We start from the raw sequence: 16,458 nt of genomic DNA on the forward strand, positions 1-16,458 counted from the left end.
AAAAATGTTATTGATTAGGCATCTGCAGTACCTCTACTCAATAAAATTTTCAGTGATCGTTACAAAGATTATAAGTAAAGCCACACCTTTTAGAAGCTCTTTTGTGCATTTGAAATTTCTTACTCCCTAAATCTATGAGCTTAACTAATACAAATAGCAATAGGTGCCCTATGAATACACAGTGGTTAGCCATTGTTACTTAAAAATATAGTGAAAATTTCAAAATTTAACCTCACCTGTAACCAGTGGAGGATATGCAGAATACAGAAATATGAATGATTTATATGCTCATGGAAAGTCAAAACATAGGCTATTGAATGTGTAACAGCCTGAATCAGTAGGAGAAAGTGAGGACTGCAGATGCTGGAGATCAGAGCTGAAATATGTATTGCTGGAAAAGCGCAGCAGGTCAGGCAGCATCCAAGGAGGCTGTGCTTTTCCAGCAACACATTTTTCAAACTGTATCAGTAATTTATTTCTTCTCATTCCATTGATCTAGTGTGTTTTTGCTCTGACAAACTGGATTTGTTTATTGGTTGTATAAAAATTACATTTAACAGAAGTGCATACATTTGTAATAGCTTTCTCAATTTAGTTCCACTTAATTTATTCTCGAAACATATTATGGAATCACATGATTTTTTAAAATTCATGAATAGCTAGAGGCGTTGCAAATTATCTTTTAATATGTTGTGTCCTGTCTTTTCAAGAAATGCAGTCTCATCGGAATAAAGACATGGGTTCGTTTGTTAGTTGTCTTCTGTATGAATTACAGTTTATTTCATTGCAACAAGCCTTGAATGCAAGCTCTCAAGTAGAGAGTTGTTGGATATATGAAACAAAGACTGATTAAGAGGATTAGTGCATTTGACAGGTAGAATGGGAATGTGATTTACAATTACATTGTTACTCAAGTGAAGTTAGTGCAAAATTGATTTAAAATGATAATTACTAACTAGACAGCTTTGTTTGTATAGTCTTTTCTTTGTGCAAAAGTCAACTGTCTTGACATCTTATCACATTTCTTTTAGAATTTAACAATGCATGGTTTCCGTGTTTTATTTTATCCTTTGACAATTTGCCAGTTATATTCCAATCTGTTTCCACTTCAAAGCCACTGGAGTTAGGAAATTGGCCTGTTTTAAAACCTCTGCCATTTTAGTAAAGTTAATTCTTATAAAATCTAGAATTGAATGTAAATATCCAAAACCTTTGACACTTTCAGATAACTGAAATTGTATAAAATTTGAGTCACTTTTGCCCAAGCCTAGTTCCAACTACTGGTTTTATAGCAAGTTAGGCTCACTATTAAGCACAAGATCAAGTGATTACCTAGGTTTGAATTGTTCATAAAAACAAACAGATAATGAGTGGAATTGTAAACAATTTCCTCTTCAAACTTGCTTTGCATGCATTAAGATCATTGCTAATCTGTTTATATTATAGAACCGTAGAATCCCTACAGTGTGGGAGCAGGCCATTCAGTCCATCAATTCCATGTTGAGTATCTGAAGAGCATCCCACTCAGATCCATCCTCTACCCTATCCCTGCATTTCCTGTGGCTAATCCATCTAGCCTGCACATCCCTGGACACTATGGACAATTTAACATGACCAGTTCACCCAACCTGCACATATTTGGGCTGAGGGAGAAAACTGGAGCACCCGGAGGAAATTCACGCAGACATGTGGACAATGTGCAAACTCTATACAGTTGCCTAAGGGTGGAATTGAGCCTGGGACCCTGGCAATATGAGGTAGCAGTGCTGTGAACTTCATCTTTTCACCTACCCGTTAACTTAGATTCTTGTTAGGCAATGGAATCTAATCTACCTTGACTTTAAAAATATTTGATTTTGTCTTTTGAGGCAGAGAGTTCCAAAAAGGGTGAATTCAAAATTTAAATTAAGCCTCCTGGTTCTGGACTCAACAAGAGTAAATATCCATTCCATTTCCACTTTGTGAAGACTGTTCAGGTACTTATAACTTCAATCAAGTCACCTGTCACACTTATAAACTGCAGTGGAAACATTCCTGTCTGCTCAACTCCTGTTTATGAGGCAATCCATTCATTCTAGGTGTCAATCTAGTAAACATTCGTTGAACTGCCAACAATGCAAATACATCCTTTCTTAATTAAAGCGACCACAATTACACGCAACATGTGTGATAGGGTCTCCCCAAAGTCCTGTGTATCTGAAGCATAACATTTTTATTTTGTTTTTGCCTCCTTTTATGAGAAAGTACAGCATTCCAATAGTCTCAATTATGTGCTGGGTACTTGTCTGAGTTTTTATGACTCATGCACAATAACACCAAGGTCTCTCTGCACCTCAGAATTCTGCAGTTGTTCTCCATTTAACTTATTCTTCCTGCCAAAGTGAACACTTCACATTTTTCAACATTTATTATTGAACTGCCAGATTGTTACCCACATACTGAATATATCTATTAACTTGCAAAATTCTTATGTCTGTCTTGCAATATACTTTCATACCTAATATTGTGTCATATACTATCGATTTAAATCATGTACTCCAACTTTGCATAGCAACCTTTTTATGTGGCAACTTTTCTCAGCTGTCTTTTGGAAATCCAATTACAGTACCTCTCCAAGCTCCCCTTTAGCCACAGCACATGTTATTCTTTCAAAAAAAAAACCTCTGGTAAATTGGTTATGCACAATTTCCCTTCACAGAACCAAACTGACTCTTGCCCATTAGGTAGTGATTTTTAAGTGCTGGCTATAAACTACTTCTTAATCAATTTAAGTACCTTTCCCACAACTAGTTGTCAAATTAAACCATTTTCTGTTTCTGCCTCCCTCCCTTCTTGAATAGTGTTATATTTGCTATTTTCCACTCTGTTTGAACCTTTCCAGAGTATTGAAAATTTTGGAAAATTAACACCAATGCATCTATTAACCTCCTCGTTTTGAGACATCAGTTTGAAATACAAGAGCCTAGATTGGAATGAGCCATCAAGGGTCAAATGAAGTTAATATCTTAAGATTCTTCCTACTTAATGTTTCTAATACCAGTACAGTATTTTGACAAAATCCAGCAATCCATTTTATATTTTTACAAACCTTTACATCAATAAGAATGTATTCTGTGCATAGCAGCTACATTTCCGTTACTTTTAGCAAGATAGCAGCAAAAGGATGTTATAAAACAGAAAATGCAGGAGAAACCCAAGAAGTTCTGACCGCATCTATGGAGAAAAAGAGAATTAGTGTTTCCAGTCCAATATGACTCTTTTTCTGAACCATAAAACGGTTTAAAAATGGCCGTTTTAATGTTGTTGACAAATGATGGCAGAAGGAGCAAGTGGAATAGATGGTAAGGAAACACAGAACAAAAGACAAAGGAATTGCTAGCGGTGGTAAAGGAGCGATTGACAAGTAAAATAGGAGGATATGATGGATAATGAAAAGGAGAAAATGGATCATCTTTACTGAGAGCAAAACAAAGATACCCCTTTGGTGAGGGTGGGGGTTTTAGTCCAAGTAGAGAGCAGAGGTTGGTGAATGAAGCTCATGTAATGAATGAAATTTTTGAATTGAGTGAATGAAATTGAATGGAATTGTTGAATCCAAGAGTCTATAACATGCCTAAGAGGAAAATAAGATATTGTTCCTCCAGCTTGCATTGAGCTGCATTGAAGCATTGAAGCAGATGATGTTATAATGGGATCAGGATGATTTATTGAACTGGCAAAAAAACTGGAAAATTGGGGCCATTCATATATGGACAGGAAAAAGCAGAAGGCTTCCAAAGCAGACACCTACTATGTATCTGAAATTGCCAATGTAAAGGAAACCAAATTGTGAGCAAGAATATCTACCACAGCATAAAACCTTTTTTAATACTTAAATCTGATTTAATAGTGAATGTAGTTAAAATGATACAACCATGTCATTTTTCCCCTCAACGTATTGTGAGCTAAACACCATAAATACAGAGCTTTGAATGTGATTGGTTCAAGATTGAACAAACTTGACCTGTTTAGCTTGCAAGTGTTTGAGAATTGCTGTTGCAGAGTTGCATAAAATATTTAACACCATAATAGAGTAAATCTAGCAAGTTAAATTGTGAGAATAGTACAAACAGTAAAGGACAAATCTAGGAGTGATTTCAGCATGTCCTTCATACAATGTGATTAATTCATAGAATGAAACTTAAGATAAGTGTAGGCCTGTGCAAATCTGGATTCATTTAACAACAAATTGGCTGGAACATAGGGTAGATAGAATATTTCTGGATGGCTGAATCAAGGTGAACTGAGTATTTAATACATAAATAACTGATGCTACATTAAACGTTTTGGAACGGTGTGCTATTATTAGATTGCACTACATTTTACCAGGAAGACCGTACTAAAACTAAAAGTAGTGTTGTAGTGATTGGAAGAGTGTCTTTCATTGGTGGAACAAATAGAGATTGGGACAACCAATAACTTAGGTTGGAAATGCAGTTTGGAACATGTAACTGAAGAAGGTTGCCGAAAGAATGTTTACAAATCAGGAGCTCCATAATTGACTATGCAAGGCAGGTATATGTGGCATGAAGTGGGACATATATTAGCATTCTGGAAGGATTTTAAAGGTGGTGTTGAGAAACCGTGGGAAGTTGCTGCATTGCTTCTTATGGACGGTAATCTTGTTGCCACGTTGGAGAAACAAATTAATCTTTAAGGTGGTGGATGGTATTCAGTCAAGGGGGTTGCCTGGTCAAAATGGTTTTGAGATCCTAGCTTTGTATTGGAACTGCAATCATCAAGGTAAGTGAAGAATATTTCATCACATTATTGACTTGTAGACAACATACGCATACAGCATATGGATAGTGGATAGGCTTTGGAGAAGCAGTACATGAATTACATGCTGTAGAATCTCCAAACTGGTCTGCTGTTGTACTGACAGCATTTTTATAGCTGATCCAGTACAGTTTCTGTTCAGTGATAATCCTCGGGATATTAATAGCAGTGGATTCAGCTATGATAATGCAGTTGTACAGCAAAGGACATGATTGTGCCGGTGTTGTCTGCACCTGTTTGAATGGTACTTGCCACTACTCAGCCCAAACCTGAACAGCATTCAGACATGGTATCAGGTGGCATGGGTGTCTTCGGTGTCTGAGGATTTGTGAATGGAATTGAGCGCAGTACATTCATCAATAAATATTCCCCTCTCTGACTTAAAAGTGGAGAAAAGATCATTGGTAAGATGTTTGAAGGTGGTGGGCTTAGGATATTGAACTGAGGGGAGATGGGTAGCATGGCTTCATTGGCACTGATCTGATAATCCAGTGGTCCAGGCTAATGCTGTGGGGCCATGTCTTCAAACTGCAGCATTGCGGCTGGTGGAATTTAAATTCAGTTAATAAAGTCTCGCATTGAAACCTGGTCTGCAAAGGACATGGTTGTACTATTGGTGCTACCTGCTCACTTGTTTGTTGCTTTTCACCATTGCTTGAGTGGGACCGTTAGCATCTTCATGTTTTTTCCCTCTGGTTTTCTTCAAGTGTCCTTCTGTCAAAGTCTAAATCTTATTCACACATCAAATATTTTTCTTCTGCTTCGGTTTTTACTAACATTTTATCTTTCAATTATTGCTCAGGACATTGCTGTCAGGTCTTTGTTTTCAATTTCTGTACTTGACTATCTTTCTCTCTCTGCCTGTATTTAGCATTCCCTTTTTCTTCCTGGACTTCTGTTCTTTATTTAATTAACATATCCGTCCAGCTTGTCCAACACGCTGATTGTGATATCCTCGTATAACAGTTTGAATGTTGTTATCCTTCTCTAGTCATTTTTGTCAGAGATGACCTCGCACATCTAGGGCTTATGACATTCAAACTAGTGACAATACAAGACTGATCTGGCTTACATGTAAGTTCAGACATATTGTTGACCCTTAATTGCTCTCGGAAATGGGATAGCAAGCCATCTGCCAAGAGGTGTATCCAACTGCCTAAAAATTCTCAAAAGGAATGAACTTGGATGGACCATCTGACACTGACCTACCTACTGGAAACAACATGGCTAAATCACCCCTTTGACCCTGCAAAGTCCTCCTTTAATGGCTATAGCTGACTAGTGCCAAAATTCTGAATTGTTTCAGACTAGTCAAGAACAACTTAGACCTCCAGGTTTGTAGATTTTGTAAACATTTTAAAGGTCACCCCTCAGCCTCACTCTTTCCAGTGAAAACAGTCCAAGTTTAACCAATTGCTGTTCATAACTAAAGTCCTCCAGACCAGGCAACATCCTTGTTGACGTTCTCTGCGCTCCCTCCAAAACACCCATGTCCTTCTGATAGTCTGGTAATCAGAATTGCACTCAATATTCCAAATGTGGCCTTACTAAAGTTTTGTACATCTGTAACTTAACTTGTCAACTTTTATGTTCGATGTCCCAGCTGATGAAGGCAAGCATGTTGTATGCCTTCTTGACCACTGTATCTACCTGTGTTGCCATTATCAGGGGTCTTTGGACCTGTATGCCCCATATCCCTCTGTACGTGAGTGCACCTAAGGGTACGTCTTAGCTGAAGTTTTGAAAATTATTACTTGATTTTCAGTTGCAGTTTCTTCTTATAACAAAGCTTCACTTTTCAAATGATTTTTCAAACCCTAATCCAGCTTTCCCAAACTCGATGCCATTCATATTGCAATGTCTGTGCAGAGCTAAATTATGCTGTTTATCATTCTTTGATTTTTCTAATACACTGTATGACTCAGCCACTTTTTAGAATTTTTTTACTGAGGTTTTGAGAATCGAAATAATTCCTCATTTTGATCCAAATGTATCTTTCAAATGTTTGCTTTTTCCAAAACAATGTATTAGCACCGAGTAATTAAGATTTGTGGAATGAATTAGAATAGAATTGGAAAGAAATGAGCATCGAAATTGGAGTTAGTCAGTTGAGACCTCATTAACCTGTCCTTTTAAAGTCTGTTTATTTACTTCAGTAACCGGTCTACTTTGATGGATCTAGCCTTAATTTGTATTGCCAGTTAGTGAACTCATTGATTATTGTTGTGCACTATTTAGCACCTCTATTGAATTGTCAACTTCATGCTTACAAAAATTATTTTTATAATGACTAGACAGTTTAGAAGGACAGAAGTCTTGCAGCAAAAAATTGTCAACTCCCAATGCTGATTTTGGATGTCAATATCAGAGATATTTCCATACAGAAGAAGGCCATTCAGGCTCTCTGTAAAAATACCCAATCAGTTGTAACCACTTGCTCTATCTCTGCAAGCTTTTTTCACGTCACTGTCCATCCAGTTTCCTGACGTCAGCTACTGTCAGTGTTCTCAGTCATTAATGCTTGCTGCACAAAAAAAAGTTTGTTTTCACATCCACCTGTACTTGCCAAAATGTTAAATCTGTGTCCTTTTGTGCTTGTACCATTAGTGAAGAGGGACAGATTCTCTTTGTTTGTCTTTTCTAAACCAATCATGATGCAAAAAAATCGCCCTCCAATCTCCTGTGCATACCAGCATTTATTTGAAAAAGGAAAAAGAAACATTCTGTTACATGTTGGGAGAATGTTATTTCTTGGAGGTGCTTTCCTTTTGAGATGTTGTTAAATCAAGGTTCCAAATGTTTGTTTTTGTAATTCAGGAATACATTAACAATTTCATGGCATTATTTAACAAGAATAGGCAGTGTTCTGCTGTATTCTACTTGATATTCATCTTCAGTAAAAACTACATAGGCATGGCTTAAAAGAAGTTTCAGCACAAAATACAATAAGAGTGGAAATAGTGAATTATTCAACAAAAACCGTTAATAATGAAAATTCTCAGCATGACTATCAATGTTTGTATGGAGAAAGTTTTGTGTGCTGAGTGAAAATGATCGTAGAGTCCAAATCCAGAAGCCCCATCCCTGAACCCATGTTTGCCATTTTTGCAGCGGTAATGCGTAGGTGTAGTTTCTAAAGTGGAAATCTGGATTTCTGGGTGTAGTTGCCCATAGAGGTTTTAGTGAGATAACTGTCTGACATTGCAGATTTAGACCTGGCAGAGTCAGGTCCGAAACTTGAGAATTGTTTGGAAAATAAATATTACTCTTTTGGTTAGATAAGTTATCCAGTGAGTATGGTTCCTGTGGCACATTTTGTAAGCTGTTGGATGCACTTGCAGATTGTTGGAAGCAGTAAGTAATGTGTGTACAAATGCAAATCTCTTATAATTTTCAGCAGTTTACCTGGGTGTGACATACTGCATCTGCTTTAAACAAAGTGCACTGTGATGAATAAAATGCATTCATTGTATGTTAACTAAAGTAATACTTTGATTTTGATGCACAATGACAATAGAAATTTGTTAGAAATCAATTTTACTCCAATGTTGGTCTTGCCATCAATGCCCACATTCAACGAACAAATGGAAAGATTTGGCACAATTTCGAGATTTATTAGGCATCTGAAACCTATAAATAGATTTTTTTTTGCATAACTAAATGAGTCTTGATAAAGCCCAGATAATTAAAAGAAGAATAAAACCTGTCTGGTCCTGGTGTTCTCAAGGGAAACCTACATGTATGTAAATTTGACACCAGACTCGCACTAATCTCATTAATCATTGAACATGCTTAGTTGTTCGAAAGCATTATGGGAATACAGTTGCATTCGTGCAACAATTGAGTGGGATTATAAATGGATCGCACATAAATTATGCAGTATTTTGGACAAAATGGGAAAATATTTTGCAGACCAATGTACTGTACCATCAGTGCTCCTGAAATTAATGCATCCTTTACTAGTGTTTAAAAAGTTCTTCCTAAACTTAAAATCCAAATAGATATTGAAAACAAGGCAACTATTTTGATAGAGTAGAATATCAAGAAAACTAGTGCAATTTTACAGTGAACAAAAGGTGTACAGTTTCTATTGTTAGAGCTTCAGGTCAGTCTTCTGTGAATTATCAGGTGATGCTGAGTCCCTATGAATACATACTAGTAAATCCAATAGTTTGCAAAGCAATTTTTGCACCCTAAGTATACATGCATTGTTTCAGTAATTACCATTGAAGCAGTCTGACAATGCATTTTCACGCTTAAATACATAACTCACCTTTTTTATTCCAAAATATAATTTTAAAAAATACTTAAGTGCTGGTAAACAAGTGGCAATAATGATCGTATTTATCATGCCAGTCTACATTGTGCATGTTGATATTTTAAATGCAATCATTAAAAGTTCATGAATTTTGATGAGAGTCATATCTAGAGCAGGCCTGGATTTTTGCTCCTGGGTCAATAGTACAAAGTTGGAACAACTCCTGATTCCACAAATCCGACCTGTGAAAATGTAGCCCAGAGAGTTGGATTTACATTCTGTCTTAACGGGGTTCCCAGAACAAGAACAGCGACCACTGGGTATAGAGGTAGAGTGTGCAGAAGGCCTACCTGGGTGCTCTGACATTTTGTTGAAGCTGGTTTTTAAAAAAAATTACTTTAAAACTAGCCCTTACCCCTGAATGCTCACCCCCACAATAAATCATTCATGCTGACATGCAACCATACCCCACCTACCCCTACAACCATTCTTACCCTTTGGTAATCAAGCCGCTTTCATTCGTGCCCATATTCCCAATGCTACCCTCTACATACTCACCGTACACCAACCTTATCCCATAACTTTTTATAGTCTCTATGCCAATTTACTACTAACTCATACAACCTGTACCCTCACCCTAACCCTCTCCTTGCTAAATCATCAAGTATCCATTATAGGTGTACCATAGGGGCCATGAAGAAAAAAAAGTCAGATCGCTTGATCCATGCAAGTGTCGTATTTGACAGGTAGATCATGAGATTAATAAAACAATGAAGAACGGCCAGTGATCAATTCCCTAAGTTGATCAAATGAAGTCAGTTGTTCACAACTGCTGTGCTCAGACAATTGGGTTGAAGATTCTGCTTCAATAGAATTAGTTCAAAGAAAACAGTGCTAAAATACATGACATTCCAGTATAAAGTTTGTTTATTGATGCTGTAGAGTAATGATGCTGAAACTGAATCTTGAAGCAATTATTGGGAGAGTGAGAAGTGAATTGTTGTTGTGCAAAAAGTAGTCATTGTATTGTGTGATGAGGGTAATGATGATTTACAGCAGCAGACCTGGGAGCAAAGAGAAGGTGCATCTTCCCCTAATGTGAAACTAAGTGGTTTGAGACCAGTAATTGGGGTTGTGGGTGTTAGTTGGTATGGGATGAGGAAGGATTTGGTTGGAATGACTATCTTAAATGATTCCATGGGGATGATCTTGCATCTAGGAAGATTGGAAAGTCTATGATGTTTTTGCAAGAATGGGATGAAGCAGAAAAGTGACCGAGAATCTTTTATTAAATTCCTGGAGTTGCAGCTTCTTTAGACATTTTTTGTAATGCTAGTTTCCCCATTTAAAGAAGCAACATGTGATCATGGAGAGTTGAAGAAGAGAGAGTTTGTCAAGACACCAGTCTTTCGATCCGTCTTTTGATAATGTTTAGTAGCTAATCAAAAGCAAGTTTTTAAAAAATAGGTACACTTGAACATAACAAAAAGAACCTTGTACACAAGGTAAGAATATTTGCATATGTGTAACATCAGTTAACTAATTAGTTGGATGCTTTGTTGGCATTCAAAGTATTTTGTTTTGTAGTTATTAAAGACGGATGTATTTTCGTCTGCAGTCTTTTTGACCTTATGTGTGATGCCAATAGATGCCTTTCTAATGGTCCCTGGCATGGACTAAGAATGTATTCTGGTTTAACTCCGAGCCCTGTCAAACAAAGACAAGAATCCTGTTTCAGTGATCTCTGGTAATGGCAGGCAACGTGCAAGAGGGCATTCACTAACAAGAAAAAAAAATGCTTTCTGCAGTACTCATTTAGTCAGTTAAAATTAATGAAAATACAAATCATGCTGATTCAAATGCAGCTTGCAAATTCAAAATGTGTGTTTTTTGGCATCATTTTCTTCTAAATGATTTTGTGAATAGTTATGTAAGCATAATCTTCAAAAAAACTTTTTATTTTATCTTTGGAATGTCATAATCTATTGAAAGTATTTTAAATTGGCCAGCAGAGGAAAAGCAGAATGGTGTGTTGTTTCCCTGGTAAAAAATGAGGTCTGCAAATGCTGGAGATCACAGCTGAAAATGTGTTGCTGGTTAAAGCACAGCAGGTTAGGCAGCATCCAAGGAACAGGAAATTCGACGTTTCGGGCATAAGCCCAATTTCCTGTTCCTTGGATGCTGCCTACCTGCTGTGCTTTAACCAGCAACACATTTTCAGCTGTTGTTTCCCTGATGCCAAGACCAAGGATGTCTCAGAAAGGGACAGCGAAGAGGGTTACCTCAGATTACAACAGGATCTGGACCAGATGGGCCAATAGGCAGAGAAATAGCAGATGGAGTTTAATTCAGATAAATGCGAGGTGCTGCATATTGGGAAGGCACATCTTAGCAGGACTTATACACTTAATGGTAAGGTCCTAGGGAGTGTTGCTGAACAAAGACCTTGGAGTGCAGGTTCATAGCTCCTTGGAAGTGGAGTCACAGGTGGATAGGATAGTGAAGAAGGCGTTTGGTATGCTTTCCTTTATTGTTCAGAGTATTGAGTACAGGAGCTGAGAGGTCATGTTGCGGCTGTACAGGACATTGGCTAGGCCACTGTTGGAATATTGTGTGCAATTCTGATCTCCTTCCTATCGGAAAGATGTTGTGAAACTTGAAACGGTTCAGAAAAGATTTATAAGGATGTTGCCAGGGTTGGAGGATCTGAGCTAAGGGGAGAGGCTGAACAGACTGGGGTTGTTTTCACTGGAGCGTCGGAGGCTGAGGGGTGACCTTATGGAGATTTACAAAATTATGAGGGGCATGGATAGGATAAATAGACAAAGTCTTTTCCCTGTGGTCGGGGAGCCCAGAACTGGAGGGCATAGTTTTAGGGTGAGAGGGGAAAGATATAAAAGAGACCTATGGGGCAACTTTTTCACCCAGAGGGTGGTACGTGTATGGAATGAGCAGCCAGAGGATATGGTGGACGCTGGTACAGTTGCAACATTTAAAAGGCATTTGGGTGGGTAAATGAATAGGAAGGGTTTGGAGGGATATGGGCCAGGTGCTGGCAGGTGGGACTAGATTGGATTGGGATATCTGGTCGGCGTGGACGGGTTGGACCGAAGTGTGTGTCTCTATGCTGTATATCTCTAAGACTCTAAATTAACTTTGTAAACACTAATCTTGTGGGAAAGAGACATTAATCTTTTGATGGGAATGTGCACTCAATTTCCTGCGGATTGATGTACAGGAAACTGCACTACCCATTGCTTTTAAGTGAAAACCAGCACTCTTTTTAACATGAGCCCACACAGATACAATAACATCGAGTGATCATGCAGAGTTATTAAATCTGTTTTAGCAAATTTTCTGGCTGACTAGATACAGTTGTTATGGAAACAGATCACAGTCTTCCACTTTTACTGTCCATGGGTTGTCATGTTGGAAGTTGTATTTAAGACTCTGCAGTCTTTGAGTGAAATGATAAAAGTTAATCAGTTTTTTTGTTTCTAGAAGTTTATTATGCGGTACTGTTTTTTTTATTTTGTGGTACTGTTTGGGAAATGGGCTGGTTGGTGGAGGTGTTAGTATAGAAGAAAAGCTCAGTGATTTCATGTAAATTCTTTTGACAACATAAACGGTTATAGCCGGGGGCAGTGAGGTGTTTCATATTAGAACCAAAGTTTTTTTCTGTGAGTAAAGAAAGCTAAATTACAAAGAAATATTTAGTTCTCTTGTGAGACTGGTCATCGCTTGCAGGCCAATATTTTATTGTCCATCTCTAGTTGCCCTGGAGAAAATGCTGGACATCTGCCTTTTGAATTCTGCTGTCTATTTAATTAGTTGCATATTGATTTTTTTCATTTTCCATGTGTAATTCAGAAAGCTTCTGAATGATTGTTCATCATTTCTAGCTATTTTTGATTTTAAATTTAAAATTTTTGGAGATGCTCCCACTTTAAATTTAGCGAGGCGCTCTGGGGCCAGATGGACCCTGTGGAGACTCCTCAATTGCAAAGCGTGGGTCCTGTTGCAAGATCCTTCTTGCATTTTCCCAGATATCCTCCCATTTTTAAGAAGATATCTCAACATCCCACTCCCTCTCCCATATCCGAAAAGCTGTTCGGTCTTGTCCGAGGAGCCCTCTCCCAATTGGTGATAAGCATTGCTAACAGATAATATACCCTCACAACACCCTCTTTTCTATGTCAGACCTATAAGGATCAGTTAGAAGTGTGGTCTCTTTGTATGAAATTTCTAATTTGGAAGAACCAAAAGAGGTCCCTACTGGGCAATTCATATTTCCGAGCCAACTGGTCAAAAGACATCAGCCCATGGTTTAAACCCAGAGTCCATCATCCCTGGCTGAAAGTCCAGCATACCAACAATGGGTATCAACAATGAAGTTTTAGCAATATTGCCCTCACCCTGTTGTATTGCCCTCCATGTCTTTGCAGTATTGATGACTGTTGGGCTATGGCAATATTCCTTCACTGTTCTAATTTTTTCTAAGAATAGCAGGCTAACAAGGGGGCATCTTGCCTGAGATGCTTCAATGTACAACCAAAGGGAGTGAGGGTATTCCCCCCCCCCCCAGGCCCAATCATTCATGTAAGATAGCAGCGATCTTAACTAATTGTTTTTGATATCTGGAAGGCCCATTCCTCCCAGTCTGTAAGGTAACTGCAGTTTAGTCAATTTAATTAGCGACCGCTTGTGATAAATGTCAAGTGAGCATGGGCACCTGACTCATTGTCTTTGGTCCTGCTATAGACAGTGGTATTCTGGAGCGCTGTGGTAGGCAAAATAGATAAGGCCTTGGGGATGGAGGTGGAGATGGACCTGGTATCTCCTCTTGGCTTTGTTAATTCTCTTTCATTAGATGCACACAAAAAAGGCTTTTCAGTATCCTCACTTCTTGTGCCAGAAAGAACATTCTATTAGGGTGGATGTCGGAAATCCCCTGGGGCTGGCGGGCTGGTGTAAGCTAGTGATGGAGCATATCCCCTTGGACTTTCTGATGAGGGTGGTGCATCATAAAACTGAGGATTTCTGTAAGAGGTGATGGCCCTTTTTGGACTATCTGGGTTCAGATTTGTCGGCCATATTAATAAGAGCCTTTATATAGCCATGGCAATTCTAAGAAATGGGTTTGGTATCTAGAAGGGAGGAACTGCAAACATATGAATATGTATAAACTTGTGCACACGATGATAAGAGGGCCATTGTTTTGTTTTGCTGAACTTTGTTACAGTTGTTATTATTATTATTAAAATTTTCATTTTTTAGCTTAGTTATTAGTATTTATTTGTGTTAGTATAAAAAAATTTTTTAAAACTTTAATTTTTTGATCCAAAAAGACAATGTTCTTATCTTTTATAAGTCAACAAAAAAATTCTGTACGTTGTAATTACCTCACCGTAACTTTTTCTATTTACCAGTCAGGCAGCTAGAAAGTAATACTTTGTCAATTTGCAAGTTTAATGGTTTATTTACGTTGAGAATACACACAATAATGGCTTGCTCACATCTAGTGTTGATGTCATGCATATAAACAGTAAGTTCATACTCATAAGTCATGTGCTACAAAGCAGTGCCACTTGGATGATTAGCATTTCAAGTATAACAGCATAAGATTAATGTATCTCCTGCATAAATAATGCACAGCTATTGCCTGAAATACAGACTAGTGTTAAATTTATATGTGGATTATATTTTCAGTATATTTACTAGTGTTAATGACAGCTGAATTCTACTTGAGTAGCCCCTACCAAACATCTTGCCTTGATGCAAATAGTTTAGTATTAGTTAGACTTTATAAAATGGTAAAAACAGTGATTTTTACATTTTAACAAATAATTGTTTTTAAGCTCCACAACAGTGTAATTTATTTTATTCACTTTCATACTTTATAGAAATACATTTTGGACTGTTTTCATAAAAATTATTGAGAAGTTATGCACAAAATCTTAAATGCAACTAAAATGTTTGTCACAAATTTTTGAGTCATGTACTCTGTATTGTTGATTGTCTTTTTCTGTTTTTCAGATGCTTGTGACAACGCCTGAAAAATGGGATGTTGTAACACGTAAAAGTGTTGGTGATGTAGCCTTGTCTCAGATTGTTAGGCTGTTAATTTTAGATGAGGTTCACCTATTACATGAAGATAGAGGACCAGTTCTTGAAAGCTTAGTGGCACGAACACTACGACAGGTAAATAAACCTGAGAAATTTACACTTTGATATTACTGTACAACATTTACCGCATACTCTGTACAATGTTTTCTGAAAAGTGACTGGTGCTTAAATATTGCAACTTTTTGAAAATTGAGGAAACGGCAAAGTATTTTATCTTGCATACTCTAGCATGTCCTGTGCAGAATCTTTTTTATATTTGAAGTTGTGTCCCTTGCATGGTTTGCCCTAAAATGTGGGTGTAAATGTGATGTGTATAAGGCGTAAATAATACATTCTATTGAATTTGTTATTTTAGAATATATTGCTTTTTCCACGTTGTTTAGAATTATACTTGCTGATAGTTAGAAGTTTGATGTAGCCAATTTAAAATAGCTTATGACATGTGTTCAAGACCCACAAAAACTGAACTTGTACCCAAATGGTTGTGAAGTTGGTGGAGTGGTCAAGTCTGACCCTGCAAGCCATTTGGATTCTGGCCTCATTTGAATGTAGTTGTGAACAGATTTGAAGAGACAACTGATATGGTAACGATGAAAACAGTTAATTTCAAGTCTGTATGCAGACTAAGTACAAAAGATGGATGTTACTGAGCAGATGTTGGGGAGCTGAACAAGGGAATTAGGTGATAATGTTACTGGGCGAGTCATCTAGAGGTCCATGCTAATGTTTCGGGGACACAAGTTTACAGCCGATCAAAGCAGCTGATGAAATTTTAATGGAATTAAGTACTAGCCTATTGGCAACTATGTGACCACAGTCGATTGTCAGAAATATCCACCTTGTTTGCTGATGTCCTTTGAAGGAGAGAAATCTACCATCCGAACCTTTTTTGGACTATATGTGACTCCAGAGCCACAGCAATGTGTTTGACTTAAACTGTTATCTGGGCAGTTAGTCAGGTAATAAGTGTTAGCTCAGCCAACAATTCCCTACATCCATTAATAAATAAAAGGCCGATCTGTTTTCCTGATTCACACATTATCTCTGAGACAGGGACATAGGAACATTGAACATGATTAGGCCATTAAGCCCATTAAAATGTCTTGCCATTCACTATGATCATGACTGATGAGTGTTGCAGTACCTATTTGCCATTCATTAGCCCTGTCAGCCGCTGGGAATTAGAAATCTATTAATCTCTACCTTAAACATACATAAGACTGGGTTTCCATAGGCTCAGGGATAGAAAATTCCAA

General features: G+C 37.6%; 1 protein-coding gene across 5 annotated transcripts in view; it reads left to right on the forward strand.

Annotated features, from left to right (window-relative positions):
* The window catches only part of ascc3 (activating signal cointegrator 1 complex subunit 3), a 556,691-nt gene that overhangs the window by 119,315 nt on the left and 420,918 nt on the right, over positions 1-16,458 (forward strand). For all 5 annotated transcript variants that reach the window (XM_060849581.1, XM_060849604.1, XM_060849610.1 and 2 more), the window contains exon 11: positions 15,113-15,277. In XM_060849581.1, the coding sequence (XP_060705564.1) occupies positions 15,113-15,277 (165 nt within the window). The remainder of the gene's footprint in view (positions 1-15,112; positions 15,278-16,458) is intronic.

Source organism: Hemiscyllium ocellatum, chromosome 3 (genome assembly GCF_020745735.1).
Source record: "Hemiscyllium ocellatum isolate sHemOce1 chromosome 3, sHemOce1.pat.X.cur, whole genome shotgun sequence".
Taxonomy (NCBI): domain Eukaryota; kingdom Metazoa; phylum Chordata; class Chondrichthyes; order Orectolobiformes; family Hemiscylliidae; genus Hemiscyllium; species Hemiscyllium ocellatum.